Below are 14,722 nucleotides of genomic sequence, written 5' to 3'. Positions count from 1 at the left end.
CAAAGACATTGTTAAGTTACATCATGAATTCTGAAGGAGACGAAGCCCAATATCTACTGATTCTCCAAGAATTAAAGAGAATTTTAGGTAAGAATGAATCATTTAATAATTATGGCTCTCTGCTTTCCTCACCATTTTCCAGTAAGTCTTAGAGGCGCAGAGGCTTACATGCAAGGAACTGGCTTGTCAAGGATATGTCAGCAAGATAACTTACTGGTAGCCATTACAGTGTCACCATGGCTTTTCATATTCTCTGCTGAAATTAGACAGTTTTATAAAATTGAACTTGTATAAAAAGCCAAAATAATGTTTTTTAGTTCACATTATAAGCCAGCCTCTAGATCATTAACAGGCTATGGAAAGGCAAAGATACCTAAAGAAAATGTGACTGAAGGTGGAAGTTTAGCTGGAGACAACTTCTAACAAAAATTAATTATTATTATTAGTAGTAGTAGTAATGTATTGAAGCGTTATTGCCTCGGGTTACAAAATTCATGTTATCAATTGTAGCACTAGTAAGACATCAGATAAATGACAGCCAGGTTCATAAGATTCTCAATGGCTTGATGAGTTGGTTAATGTCCCATGTTTATTCCAAAATATTAGTTGACAGAGTTCAATGTCACCAATCATGCATTTGTTCCTTTAATCATCAATTTCTGAGACAAAACTAGATGTGGCACATTCACATGTGTGCAAAATGGCCACCACCCTTGTCCTAATGGAGGTCGATCCATGACCTCAAACATTTCTGTGAGCCTCTCGTAGGGAAAAAAAATTAATGCTCTCAAAAGTACATATTTATGTATTTGAATAAAATCACTTCTGTATGTTATGTACATTGCAAAATATTAAATATGGCTAAAACATGGCTTCTAAAAGCTAATTTAAAAAATAAATACACAGGTTTGTTCCCAGGCTTCCTTCCCATATCCTAGGGGGATCATTTTGAAAGCAGCGAACATCCCATGTTGGAAAACGAAATGATGTGTGTCATTTGTATATTGATTTCTCTCCTACATTGCATTCTTTCAAATACCTTAGCAAGTAAGTTTCGGGAGTTTTTCACTAACAGGTATATGATAAGAAATCAATCAACTGTCCCTGCAAAGTCAAATGGAGTTACAGCTGGAGTAGTCGGAACCCATGGGTAATGCATAAACCAGTGGCTTTCCACTGAGACTGGAGGGGAGGTCTGGGGGCTAAGTGTGCTCCCTGCCACGTGGGGTAGTTCTCATTAGCGCCTGAGCTGTTCCGTACTCCCTCAATACCCTCCTGGCTGGCAGGAGCCAGGGATGCTGCCAAAACTGGAAACAAGAATCGCTTTATAAATCAGACACCATATTTGTACTAGTGTTTTCTTTATTGTTACAGACTGTTATGATAGACTTTATAAATTGTGGTTAGTAAAGTGGATCGCTGAGAGGCTTTCAGAGTTCTGTGCTAAAGGAGGAAGAAAAAAAAAGCCAAGCAAACTCAGCCACAAACAAAAAAGGGGGAAAAAATAGCATTACGTGTCTGACCAAAGACAGGCTGGGTAAACACCACTTTTTGCACAAATATAATGCGATATTGTGCTTATGTCTGGTATCTGTTACCACTGGATGGGTTGATCTCTCAATAATGATTGCAACCACACATGTAATTTTGCTGTATGAGTTCACTCAATACCTATATTAGAACTAAAACTAAGATACAGACCTACTTATGAATGCCTAACGCATCTATCCTATTTTCAGCACTGGCAAGAGAAATGAGAAACCTGATTATTTTGGCAAGATGTGTACAACGTCACATTAACCAATAATCCTCTCAAAGGATAACACATTTAGCAAATCCTTATTTGACTAGAGTAAGAGAAGCATAAATCCTTGGGTACAGGAGAAGATATGGCAAACGGCCTAGCACAGTGTGTGCACTGAGTGGGCACGGTTGATTCTAAGGATAAGGTATGCCTAAGCTCGTCTCCTTCCTACGGGCTGGTCTAGGGGGAAGAAATGGCATCTTTCACCTCCGAATACACACTGGTATACTTTAACAGCCCCTTATTCTTAAAAAAGAATTACTTGTGTATAATATTACCCATGCAAAAAGGCTAAGGTTCAATAACACAGTGAAAGCAAATGTGAAATTAATGAAATAAAGTCCTACTCATCCTGTGAGTCATAAAAATCTATTAGTATTAAGACTACTTGCCTTTACTAAGAGTCGTGGATTATTCTTGCCTGCCCACAAATCTTTTTTTTTAACCCATCGGATACTGAATGTCTCATTATTGGTGTTACTCATTGGGAATGAGGTTATGTATCCAAAAGTCTCCTAAAATAGTGAAAACCATGAGTAGAATCTTTCATTCATGTTTTCTAATTATTGTTTGAAATGCGGACAGCTAGTGATGATTACTTATTAATTTTTACGTACTGATTGATTTGATTTTGCCTATAGCCTTTCACTTTTCCTTTTGTATTTCATTCTCTTGTGTAATCACATTACCTAGCACCTTCAGAACAATGTTAAATAATGTGGATACAGTGGGCATCTTTGTATTTTTCCTGACTTTAAGAAAACTTTTTCATCAGCAGCTAACTTTTAGTTTGAGATCTTTGTAATAACATCAAGAATCCACCTGGTTCTCTTTTCTAATTGATTTTAAACATCAGAAATAGATGCAAAATTGTCAGTCACTTTTCAGGAGATCCATGAGATGATAATAAGTTTTTCTCTTTTGGTCTGTTGGGATTGAACCATTTTTGCATGCTAATAGATAAATGTTAATAGTACCTGTTCTTAGTATTATTCATTTTCAAAACTACCTTGACTTGTCTTGCATACTTATTCTTCCACAAAAACCTCAAAGGATAATCTTCAAGAATTGATACACCAATGAAATTAAAAATTGGTCTTCTCATCATAATATAAGCCAATCTAAACATAAAATTCTGACACAATCATTTACCCACCCAGAATTACCTTCATAAGGGATTCAGTTTTGAAATAACAGATTACCCCTGGAATACATAAATTGTTATTTACAGATAAATTTACTCAGAGATTACTCAGTATTTGAGAGATAAGCTTTACAAATGGGGTAAAAGGCAAACTAATGGAAATGAAATACAAAACAGAACAATGAAAATGAAGAGATCAGCAGAATTAGTGTTGCTATATTCAAAATTATAAGATAAAAAGACTATTCTGAATGTAGACTCACATTTTAAAATATACATCTACTGCATAAAGCTAAGCACCTATACACTGACTATAATGAGAAAGTAATTTTCATAAGCAACTTACTTTCTTAGAAATGTTAGAGTAATACATACTTGATTGATTCTGCGATACACATTATTTTACATTGTAGTATTTCTGAAATTAAGATACAACTAGAATCTATGATCATGTTTAATGTCTTAGTCAACATTTTTTTCTTTCTTAATAATACATGAAATAAAAAAAAAATAGGCTAAAAATCGGTGGTATCATAGGCCAAACCTCCACATTCACCCTTATTAGCTGGTTTTATAAAACAGTTCCATCTCCCTACCTCTACCTCTGACACACATCTTCTTTTTTTAAAAACTGCTATCACTATATGTGGATCTCTAAAAATTAAACTAAATGATAGTTAGATTTAAGGGCTTTGAGAACTTTGGGATTTGCTCTGGAATGACCAGATACTGTGGGGAGTTGCCAAATAGAGGCTGGGATGTATAGGTGGACGGGAAGATGCCTGAATGCACGCAGATGTGAACGCAGTGGTGCACGCAGGTGTGCAATGTATACAGGGGTTTTGCCCTGGAGTCACTGTTTGGCGTGTACCCAGTTTTTGGTGGAGTCTGTAAGTAAAATAATTCCAAGGCTGCAGAATTGTCAGATGGCTTTGCCCAGGAAAGTAAAATAAGGGCAGTTGTTACAGTGTTTTTCCTCTGCCTCTCCTCTCTTGTCATCCTTCTCTCCCAGAAAATGAGAAAATAGACACAGAATTTCCACCTGACCCACGACATCATTTCCTGCTCTGCTTACTTACCTCCTGACTATAGGTGACAGCAAAAGACCAGTCACAATTGCTTCTCAACAAAGCCCTAGAGCAACAGTTGTGGAATAAGGGATCCTACCATTACAAAACCAAATGTTAAGGCAATAGCTCCCAGAAAGTCCTATAAAATGAGGGCATGGTTTTCAGGTCAGGAAATTCAAACTAATAAACGAACCTATAGACAATCCACAGCCACCTTTGTCCTCCTTTTAAGTGTGAATTTAAATCCATCTTCTTTAAAAGAAAAAAAGAAAGGGAATAAAAGAATATTTGCGAGAACTTCTCAGGTCACCGGAATCAACCACCACTGCCTTCAAAAGAATTCTGCGAATCTCTTTAAAATATTCCCTTTAGCTCCTTTACAAATTATTAAAATAAAAAGAACAGAGTCAACAGCACTTAGCCAGTTTTAATTTTCATTATTGGTAGAGTCAGCAAGGGCCCTTGACTTATAAACCTCAGAGTGGACTTACCTTTTGCACAGCTCCTTGAAAGGCCTGTTTAATTCTCCTACAAGAGTCAGGTATTAATTTTGTGTCTTGACTCTCCAGAGTTGTATCTTGCAAATCTGTATTTTCATGGAGTCTCAAAATTCTATAAATGCAGTTAGTGCCATCTTCTGATATTCTATTAGGATCCATCTAAGGGAAAGGGGAAAGTAAGGGTATTAGAGTGGTTATCATTACTCATTTTGCTATTTCAAAAAATGTGACTTGGCTAGTGCAGTGGTTCACGCCTGTAATCCTAGCACTCTGGGAGTCTGAGGCATGAGGGTTGCTTGAGGTCAGGAAGAGACCGAGCAAAGTGAGACCCCACTCTTCAGGAAGAGTCTGAACAAAGTGAGACTCCATTTCTGCTAAGAATAGAAAAATTAGCCAGGTGTTGTGGCAGGCACCTATAGTCCCAGCCACTCAGGAGGCTGAGGCAGGAGGATTCTCTTGAACCGAGTAGTTTGAGGTTGCTGTGAGCTAGGCTGAGGCCATGGCACTCTAGCCTGAGCAACAAAGACTCTGTCTCAAAAGTAAATGAATGAATAAATAAATAAGAATAAAAAAGTGTGACTTAAGAACACATACAGTAGAACCTCCATAGCTGACTACCTCCCTACATTGACCACTTCCTTAAGTTGACCTAATTTTGTAGACAGGACATCCACCTCGTGTACTCAAGGGAGGTTTCTTATGTTGACCACCTTTGTATGTTCACCAGTTTGTTACAGTCCCTGGGATGGTCAACTTAACAGAGGTTCTATCGTAATTCATCTTACAAGTTTTTATGTCCCCGATGATCAATAGATAATACAATTATTCTCCAGTTGGTGGAAATACAGTAACTCTCCAGTTGGTGGAAACATTGACATTTTCCCCCTTTTTATAAGGTGCAAGTGCAATTAACAGTCAGTTCTGTGGTGGGTTAACAACAGAAGTGTACGTGTTAGATGTATGGGGCAGGATTCTCAAAATTGGCACCGGGAAAGGACATCAAGAAAGTCACTTGTGGTCACTGCATGTAAAGAAATGTTTTGTGTTTAAGTCATGTGTAACTTGCTTGATGGGATTATGAAGCACACTTGTGGATTCAAAGCATGAAGCCTGTATAAATCAGGCGAAACTAGCATCATCTTTAACCACCATGTTTGCCTAGCCTTTTCCCTTAATCAGTGTATATTTTAATGAGCCAAAGAAGAGAGACAGAAATCCATTTCTTAGCTCTAAACAAGATCTGGAGCCGAAAGCATGGGTTCTCTTTCTGTTGAATTTCTCATCAGAATTTCTCAACTGACAGTGGTACATCTGTCAGGGCATTTGGGAATGTGTGCAGGTCATAGTTGGTATCGCATCGGGATGGGCAGGCTGCACAGGCAGGTCATACAGGGATGCTGAGACTCTTGGAATGTAAGGTATTGTCCCATCCCAAATGTCCCCATCAAGTTAGCAGCTGGTTGCCTGGTTAGAACACGTGTCCATCATGAGCATTTCTGCATTCACTACTCTATAAGTTGCCTTCTCTCCCCAGGGTTCTGACTTTGTAGTTGTTTCAGCTGCCAAGTAAAGGGTAGCTATAATTAGCTATCAATTTATTTTAATAATAATAGTTTAATTTGTCCTCTTTTCTCAAATATTCAAGGTACTCTCTGTACATTTGCTTAATAGTAGGTACAGCCTAGATGGAAAAAAGAAAACTACATAAGTTTGCAATAACCAAAACTCAATCCAAATTAATACCAAGTCTCTCTTTCCTTGATCTAATGATCTTTTAAAAAGTAATCAGAAAGATGTGCTGGTTCATTAACCAACCACTGGAAATAAATGAGGAAGCAGCCTATTTATCAATTTAGCTGAAATTCTCAAAATGTAATGAAAGCCTTTTAACAAGTATGTACCCACTGATATAAATGTTATATTCCAGTCTAGCAAATGTAAGTATTATTAATAATCATGGGACAGGTACTACCATAAAGCTAAACTATTTGCAATCCATATTTATGTTTCATATTTTCTTGAGAATAACTAGTACAAGGCAGAATATGTGTGGTTTTATCTAAGGAGAACTTTCAATCGTATTTTTTTAAAGCTTCACTTACGCCAATAAGTTTCCCACAAGACCAGAAAAACCCAGGCAACTGATATGAAGGGTTACTGGGTTCAGACCTCAGCAAAGAAAAGAAATGCAGAGGCCTCAGTTGGCTTGCCACCAGAAAACCGCTGAGCTAAAGGAACAATGTGGCCTTAGTAGGGAAATGCCTGGGGACCCTAAAATTGGTTAAGATGGCATTCTGCCAGCAAGCCAAGAGCTAACAGAAGTAGTGGACCCCTATATTTTTGGTATTCAAAGCACTGTCTAACCAGCAGCATCATGAGCTCATTGCAAGCTTGTTAGAAACATATAATCTCAAGATCCACCCTGACCCACTGCCTAAGAATCTGCATTTTAACTAGATCCCAGGTGGTCCTCATACACATTAAAGTTTGAGAAATAATGCTTTAAAATGTCAACTATACAAATATGTAGATTTTCTGCTATTAAAATTTCTCCAAATTTCCCTGGACACCAATTTAAAAATTTTTTCACAAGTAATGCCAATTAGCAGAAAACTACTGCAGTTAGTTAATGATGGTTAATGATTTGATGCAAATAACTACATGCAGAAATTTTCATCCCTTTTCTCTTAAAAAAAAATGCCCATGAGCAGATCTCACGCCCACCCACCCCCACACCCTGACACTCCCCACCAGCCAGTTTGTTCAACATCTCTAAGGATAGGGTCCAATTATTGAATCTCTCCCAAGCACTTCAAATGCAAATGCGCAGTAGAGAACCACTGTTTGGGAAGGCAAAGCTAAAAACCTTATCGATTGTTTTTCCCAGAAGAAATTAAGAATGCATAGTATAATTAGTTTTAATATGCTCATTTATTTATTTTTTTTTTTTAGAAATTTATTTTTAACCTATGAAATATCTTTCTCATTCTTGCAGCCCTTTTTCCCTGAAAATGGAGACCAGGAGAAAAGGAAAGAGCAGAGGTTTGGTGGGGTTGCAAGGTCAACCACACACACTGGAACATGAGGACTTCCGCTGCTACAGGGTGTATGCTGAAGAAACTGCAGAGCAGGGAGCCAGGCTGATGCTGGACGTTCAACAAATGCTCATCAAGTGACTGAATGATTGTATCTCCTCCCTAACAACCTATCTTCTGGCACACAGCAATCTGGCTGGAGGCTTTGAATGACTGAAGAGTTACACTATTTTAGATACTATTTAGATAATCTACACATTAAAAATTAGAAACAGAAGTATTTGTAGAGCTGCAAATCATTTTAAAAGGCCTTTTCAGTACATTTAAGCTTCTAGGCATCGGGCTAATGCTACAGGTAAGGTAGTAAGCAAAGCAGGCAGGGCCCTCATGCTGGGTGCATTCAACTGAGGAACACGGAAATTCACAAAAAAATCACAGTGATCTGAGTGATAACATGGATTCACTGTACCCAGGCATGTCTGAAAACACACTTCGGATATACGCTTTAAAAAGCATTCATCAGTTGATGTAGTGCCTCTGAGACAAACTCAATCTTTTTTTTTCTTAAACTTCCTTGAAACTTAATCATGTGTGGGGTTAACTGCAGCAGGATGCTTGACATTTGTGCTACTTTGTTATCTGTTTTTTCAAACAGGCAGCCTGCACACCTCCACATCTGATTCTCAGTAGTGCCTACTGGAGTGGGTAACCAACAGCCAGGGAGTTTGGTTGTGCACACTGAGGAATTGAGGGAAGAACTTAAAAGGGCAAAAGATCTTGTGTTTTCTGAAAAGCTTATCTTATAGCTAAACTCTAAACTTTGAATATGGTTATACCAATGTTAAAAGCACACACATTTTACAAACAACTTTTGAAAGGGTTTTTTTTTTTTTCTTTGTAAACCAAAGTATGAATACTATGTGGTAAATATATAGCACAAGCCACATGCTGTTTTCTCTTTGGCAGGATGGTAGAGAAAAAGCCAATCTACACTGGGTCTAGTACATATATTTTTTTTCTTTTGAAAAATCTAGGCACAGAGAATCTGCAAACATTCAAGAGGCCGATTCATTTTTAACTATTCAAATATAAGTTGAAAAGGGAAGAATGTTTTTAAATAGTCACTGTAATTTTTACACTATGTAGAGCATTCTTCTAAATGCATTTAAAACTGAATTAAACTGCTTTTTCTTCAGGATTTACATATCTTTTTTTCCCTCTTCCTTAAACAAAAATAATAAAATGGCTTTTTTTGTTATTTTTTTAACTATAAACTACAAACATGTTACCTAATACTATTTTATTTCATTCTCATTCAAGTGCATTCAGAAATCCCAAGCAGCTGGTCCATCATTTTAGTGGAAATCAAACAACTGCTGTTTCTTATGCTACTGAGTTCTAATCCAAAGGAACTGACATAAGTGAAAATGGTACATCAGTGGCAGGTCAAATTCAATCTATTCTCCTAGCTAGACTTGAAAGAAGGCCTCCAACACATATCAAAGAAGAAAGAATTGCAGAAGGAACTCCCATACACCCATTAGCCAACTTTAACTATCATCAATATTTGGCAAATCTTGTTTCATCTACCACTTTCCCACACCCTACACTCCCCATTAATTATTTTGAAACAAACTCCAGACATCATAGCATTTTACTTATAATGATTTACAATGTATCTCTGAATAATTAGTGTTCTTTTGGGTCACAAAGGATATAATACCTGATAAAATGTAACCAGATCTAGTGGTATATTCACAGGAATGCTTAGCTTCTAATATTATTTATTTTTTACTAAAGAAGATGGCTCTTAAACATGCAGTGCAAATTGAGTTAAGAAAAGGCTGAAATATTCTGTGCAAGTCTTAGGAGAAAGCCAATTTTCATGGTATTCAGAAAAATTGTAACGAAAAATCTGATGACACTAAATTCTCCAAATAAAAACTTTCTAGGGAGGCTTATGAACTCATATGTTTGTTTGCAGAAAGGTTTTGAGTGTTTCACTATTATCCATGTGCTAAATGATGATTGACAGGCGATCATCAGAAGGCCAAAGCTCTCAGCTCATCTGACCATTGAAAAGTTCCTCAGGAAAGCTGAACAACTGTAACAAGAGCCCTACAGGTCACGGTTGCCTACATGGCTATGCCACCAATTTACATGACCCTGCCAAGCTAAGCTCTTCATAGTTCCTAGAACTTCTTCCTTCCCTACTGCTCTTTAAATGCTGAACATTCACTTCACTTTTACCACAATGAAAATGCCATATCTCCAAGGCGTTAGAAAGAAAAGAAAAAGCAGAGAACTACTACTGCATCTGTGTCCATTTTCTGAATGCTGCTCTCCTGTTTAATTAAGGACAATCTTTGGTTAGAGGCCCCTCCATTACTTGGCACCACTTACATAGTAAGTGGACACTGAGTGTTGGATAAATAGTTCTAAACTCCTATTCCACGGCATTTCATAGTGCCATGCACGCATTCAACACACAAGCATTCGATGGGATTATTAACAAAATGCTGGATGGGAAAATGGACAAGCCACATTTTTTACTGTCACACAATCTAACGAAACAAAAACATTTAGTCACTTTCACATAGGTTGGTGTAATCTAAGTTGCAAGCAAACCGCTCAAAAGATGTCTCTTTAAAAATCTTGGGTAGAGACTATTCTTAGGTGCAAATTTTCTGAAGTACTGCTCACAGAACTTCTACTTTTAGTCAATAATCATACGAGCTCTATGAAATGCAAACTAATGGATAATGAACACGTAAGGAAAAGCCTGGCTGGCACACATCAAAAACCCAGACAATTCAAGTAGCGCCATGTTTTGCTGCATGCAGTTGGGGTTAGTAATCACCTTTGAGTCTGAAAACGAATGAAGTCCAAACCCAACTTTCTTTTCCCATAAAAAAAAATATGCACAGTCAGCCCCCCACTTCCTCTGAGAAAGAGTTCACAGCACCAGACAAGAATATTTGAATGAATCCAACCAACTGCACTGCAATTTCCAAGAAAACACAAGAGCATAAACCACCAGAAAGCATAATATTACAAATTTACCCCTTCCTTTCTACTATCTCCCTGCAGTTCTGAGTCGTCCTGCAAAACCTCTTCATCTTTTCCAAAGTTTGCTTTTTTTGCTAGATTGTAGTAGGACTGTGCTAACACCACACACACACACACACACACACACACACACACACACACCTTGCTTCCTTCCTCCGCCCACCTTCGTGGAAGGCACGTGGGGCCGTCCCTGTTCTGACACCGGAGCCTCACAGGACAACTCAGCAGCAACAGAACTCCTGTCCCCAGACCTGGCACCTCCGGTCGCGCTATGTCATCCTGCCTGTCGGGCGTCTGGTCATCGAGACCGCTTGCACCGACCCTCCGCTCTACGCGCCCCTCCAGCTCTATGGCCCAAAACACAAAAAAAACACAACTGCAAAGTAGCCAGGCCCAGACACCAAATCCCTCATCTGGTGGGCGGGAAGGGAAAGAAACCTCGTCGCCCAAGTGAAGGTGGCGCTCACTTTTTTTCCTACGGGAATGTAAGTCGGTTCTAAACTTTAAGTGAGAAATAGCAGGCGGTAGAAAGTATGTGATCACTTCCAGAAGAGGCGAGCGGCCAATGCTGTTCCTGGGCAGGGGGATTCAAACCCGTCCTCCGGCCGAGGGAGCGGAGCCTCAGCGCGCGGCAGGCAGGGGTGCGTGCGCCGGGAAGGACCAGCGCGCTGGACAGTCCCGAGCCCGACGGCCCTCCCTGAGAGTCACTTTCCCCTCCCGAGTCTGCAGGATCTGGGGAGCCCCGCGGCCAGACTCGGTTTCCTACAGGTGCGGGAGGCGCGAGATGGGTAGGGAGGCGGCTACTCACCTGCGCTCTGAAGTAGAGAAACAGGGCGACGCTGCACACTACCTGGCCCAGCCCGAGCCCCAGGAGGGCCACGAACATGGAGCGGGAGGCGGCGGCCGGAGGGTGCGGCACCGGAGGCGGGGGCGGCGGGGCGTGCAGGGAAGCGTCGTGCGGGGCTCCGGAGCCGCCGCCGCCCATGTCGTCCGGGCCGCGCAGGTACTTGGTGTAGTCTCGGCTGGCGCGGCGCATAGCGCTCGGCCCTCTGCCTGGGCGCTGACCTGCCTCGCGCTCCCTCCCCGTCTGCTCTGTCCGCGGCCAGCTCCACGGGCTGCGGCGGGGCCGGCGCGGGGCGCTGACCGGGAGCCGGGAGGTGGCTTGTGGGGCGTGCGGGAGAGCGGGCAGGGAGCCCGGCAGCCCCAACTCTTATAAAGTGCGCGGAGAGGGGCGGCCCCCGGAGCCAATCAGCCCCGGGCGCGGCTGCCGCTTCCACTCCCACCTCGGGCTCCCCTTCCTGCCGCTAGCCCTCCCGCCCCCGCTCTGTCACTGCAGGGCCTACTCCCCGTCGGGGCCCGCGGAGCAGGAGGCCGTGCGTGGTCCCAGTGGTTCCAGGCTCCGCTCCCCACCCTCAGCTGCCTTCCTGGAGGTCCAAGGAATGGGCTGGGGAGCGCGCAGACTGAGTCCGTCAGTGCAGGGGAAGGGATGCCTGGCGGACTCTCCTCGGGGTTGTTCCTGTCCCTGAGCCTCAGATTCCTCCGTAGGGTTTAGAAAGTTAAATTGGACAATCCCTGAAGACGCTTTCTAACTAACTGCACGCCCACACACCCCCGCCAAAAAAATTTCAGCAAGGAGCATCCTCAGGCATCTTAGGGGTTTGGTCTCTCTCTGTCCCAAATATAGTTTCCCAAAGTATTTTGAAAGACTTTGGGAATTCCAGATCCCCCTTCCCAGATTCCTTTCTGCATCTTCAAAATGGCTTTGAGTGAGGCACGTGCGGATGGACACCACCCCTGACTTGATAAAAAACAAAAAGCTACAGAGAAGAGGGTGAGGGAGTATGCAGCCGGAGGAGGTAACCCAGGACATGCTACACGCGGCTGACGAGGAAGTGAAGTGCTAGCTTCACTTCACTGCTAAGAAAACTTTTAAGAGTTTGTTAAAAGCCCTTATTCAGAATTGCGGGCCTTGGTGACAAAATGAAAATGTTAACATTGCTCACAAATTCTGATACCGTCTTCAGAAGGAAGGAGGGGAGGCACTGGCCAATTCAAACACCCATAAATCTGAGGATGTTTCCACTTTTCTCGTAATACAGCCTAACATCCATCTGCAGCCTTGGGTTCAGCCAACCACAGATCAAAAATACTTGGGGGTGACCCGGAGCCTGTTGCTCGGTGGTTAGGGCACCGGTCACATACACCGGGGCTGGCGGGTTTGAACCCGGCCGGGGCCAGCTACAAAAACAATGACAACTGCAACAACAACACCAAAATAGCCGGGGGTATGTCGGGCCCCTGTAGTTCCAGCTGCTTGGGAGGCTGAGGCAAGAGAATTGCTTACGCCCAAGAGATTGAGGTTGCTGTGAGCTATGACGGCAAGGCACTCTACCAGGGTGACATAGTAAGATTCTGTCTCCAAAAAAAAAAAAAAAAAAACTTGGGGAAAAAAACGTATAGTTGTGCCTGGACTGAACAGGTATAGACTATTTCTTTCTTGTCATTATTCCCTAACATTACAACAATTAGTTACATAGAATTTACATTGTATTAGGTATTATAAATAATCTAGAGACAATTTCAAATATACAGGAGGATTGCATAGGTTATATGCAAATACTATGCCGATTTATATAAGAGACCTGAGCATCTGTTGATTTTGGTATCTGAAAGGAGGGGAGTTGGCAGGGTCCTGAAACCAGTCCCCATGGACACCTAGGGACCACTCTTACTTTTTTTGTTATATCTCTTTTCTGCATAATTCTCTAATGAGCATTTCTTCAGGCAAGACTTCTCAAAAATTACACATCTCTGAGTTATTAAAGCATGTGGTCTAAAGTGAACATTTAAATCTCTCCACATGTTGAATAAAAGTGACTAGGTTGGATTTCTTTTAAAAGCACCCATTAGGCTCGGCACCTATAGCTCAGCGACTAGGGCACCAGCCACATACACAGGAGCTGGCGGATTCAAAAAAATGTCCGGATGTTGTGGCAGAAGCCTATAGTCCCACCTACTTGGGAGGCTGAGGCAAGAGAATCACTTAAGTCCAAGAGTTGGAGGTTGCTGTGAGCTGTGACGCCACAGCACCTAAGCAGGGCAACATAGTGAGACTCTGTCTCCAAAAATAGAAATAAAATCACTCATAAAAGGAAATGATTTGTTCAAATGCAGAAACACCATTAGCGTTTGTATATGAATGAATATCTAGTTTGATAGGGAGAGAGAAAATTTTTTTCAAACTCGAACATAGAAACAATTAACTTGAATCATCTGCTCTAAGCAGTCTTTGGCCTCTTCCCACTTTTTGTTCATTAACTTCGAGAAATAAGTTGGTCTTCTTCTTCCTCCTCTTTTTCTTCAGGAAGCAATCCTGTGTTTCTTCCTTCTTATAAATATTTAATAGGATCAAAGATTTTTCAAATGTATTATAACAACTATACCCATAATGGCTTCACTATAGTCCCCTCCATTCTTCGTAGTGAGATCTTTATGCACCAATGTTTTATACATGGTTTCTGGTCTTTGGCATCTTGATCTTCAGGTTATAAGAAGATCCCTCAAGTCTCTGAATCATGTCCGTGTATGCTTGACCCAAGAGCTTCATGTGTGGGACTATGTGTTACATTCCTACGGAGTTCTTTACGTGACGTCCCTGCTGCTTGGCAGCTGTTTTTCATTAGTACTCGAGTGCTGCCATGCCACTATACTGGAAACTCCATTGATGGTCTGCTTGCTGCTCCTTCAATATACCTTTCTTGCTCATTTATTTATATTTATTCATTTGTTAACATTCCACTCCCTAGTTAATTCAAGAACTTTTTCTTTATTATTCACCTCTGTAACTTTTACCATTTCCTAGAATGTTGCCTGGTATAGTAGGTGCACAGTAAATACTCGCTGAATATAAAGTGACTGAAGGAATCTTCAAAGCCTCTGCCCCTCTCCCAGTCCAAGCCACATTGTTTCTGTCTGAATTAATCCCATCTGCCAACTCATTTCACTCCCTCCAGTCTTGCCCCTGAAGAGTTTGTACACACTGATCAGGATCCTTTTTTACAAGCCAACATGTATATAATTGCCATACTCACAGTCCTGTA

At 41.1% G+C, this 14,722-nt stretch overlaps 1 protein-coding gene across 2 annotated transcripts in view; it reads right to left on the bottom strand.

Annotated features, from left to right (window-relative positions):
- Nucleotides 1–11,809, bottom strand: part of TNFSF11 (TNF superfamily member 11) — a 32,908-nt gene extending 21,099 nt beyond the window's left edge. Inside the window, exons 1-2 of one of the 2 annotated variants that reach the window (XR_008374606.1) lie at nucleotides 11,431–11,776; nucleotides 4,510–4,677 (exon numbers count right to left, since the gene is read on the bottom strand). Coding sequence is in view for 1 of the 2 variants with exons in the window: in XM_053563629.1 (XP_053419604.1) it covers nucleotides 4,510–4,677; nucleotides 11,431–11,658 (396 nt within the window). In the remaining variant the exon portion in view is untranslated. Of the gene's footprint in view, nucleotides 1–4,509; nucleotides 4,678–11,430 lie in introns of both variants that reach the window. The other variant, XM_053563629.1, reaches the window with a different exon arrangement.
- Nucleotides 11,810–14,722: the final 2,913 nt, after the last annotated feature.

The sequence above is a fragment of the Nycticebus coucang genome, chromosome 15 (assembly GCF_027406575.1).
Source record: "Nycticebus coucang isolate mNycCou1 chromosome 15, mNycCou1.pri, whole genome shotgun sequence".
In the NCBI taxonomy this organism is placed as follows: Eukaryota; Metazoa; Chordata; class Mammalia; order Primates; family Lorisidae; genus Nycticebus; species Nycticebus coucang.
The sequence above is the reverse complement of the archived record's forward strand: the minus strand, read 5'-3'. Positions and strand labels throughout refer to the sequence as shown.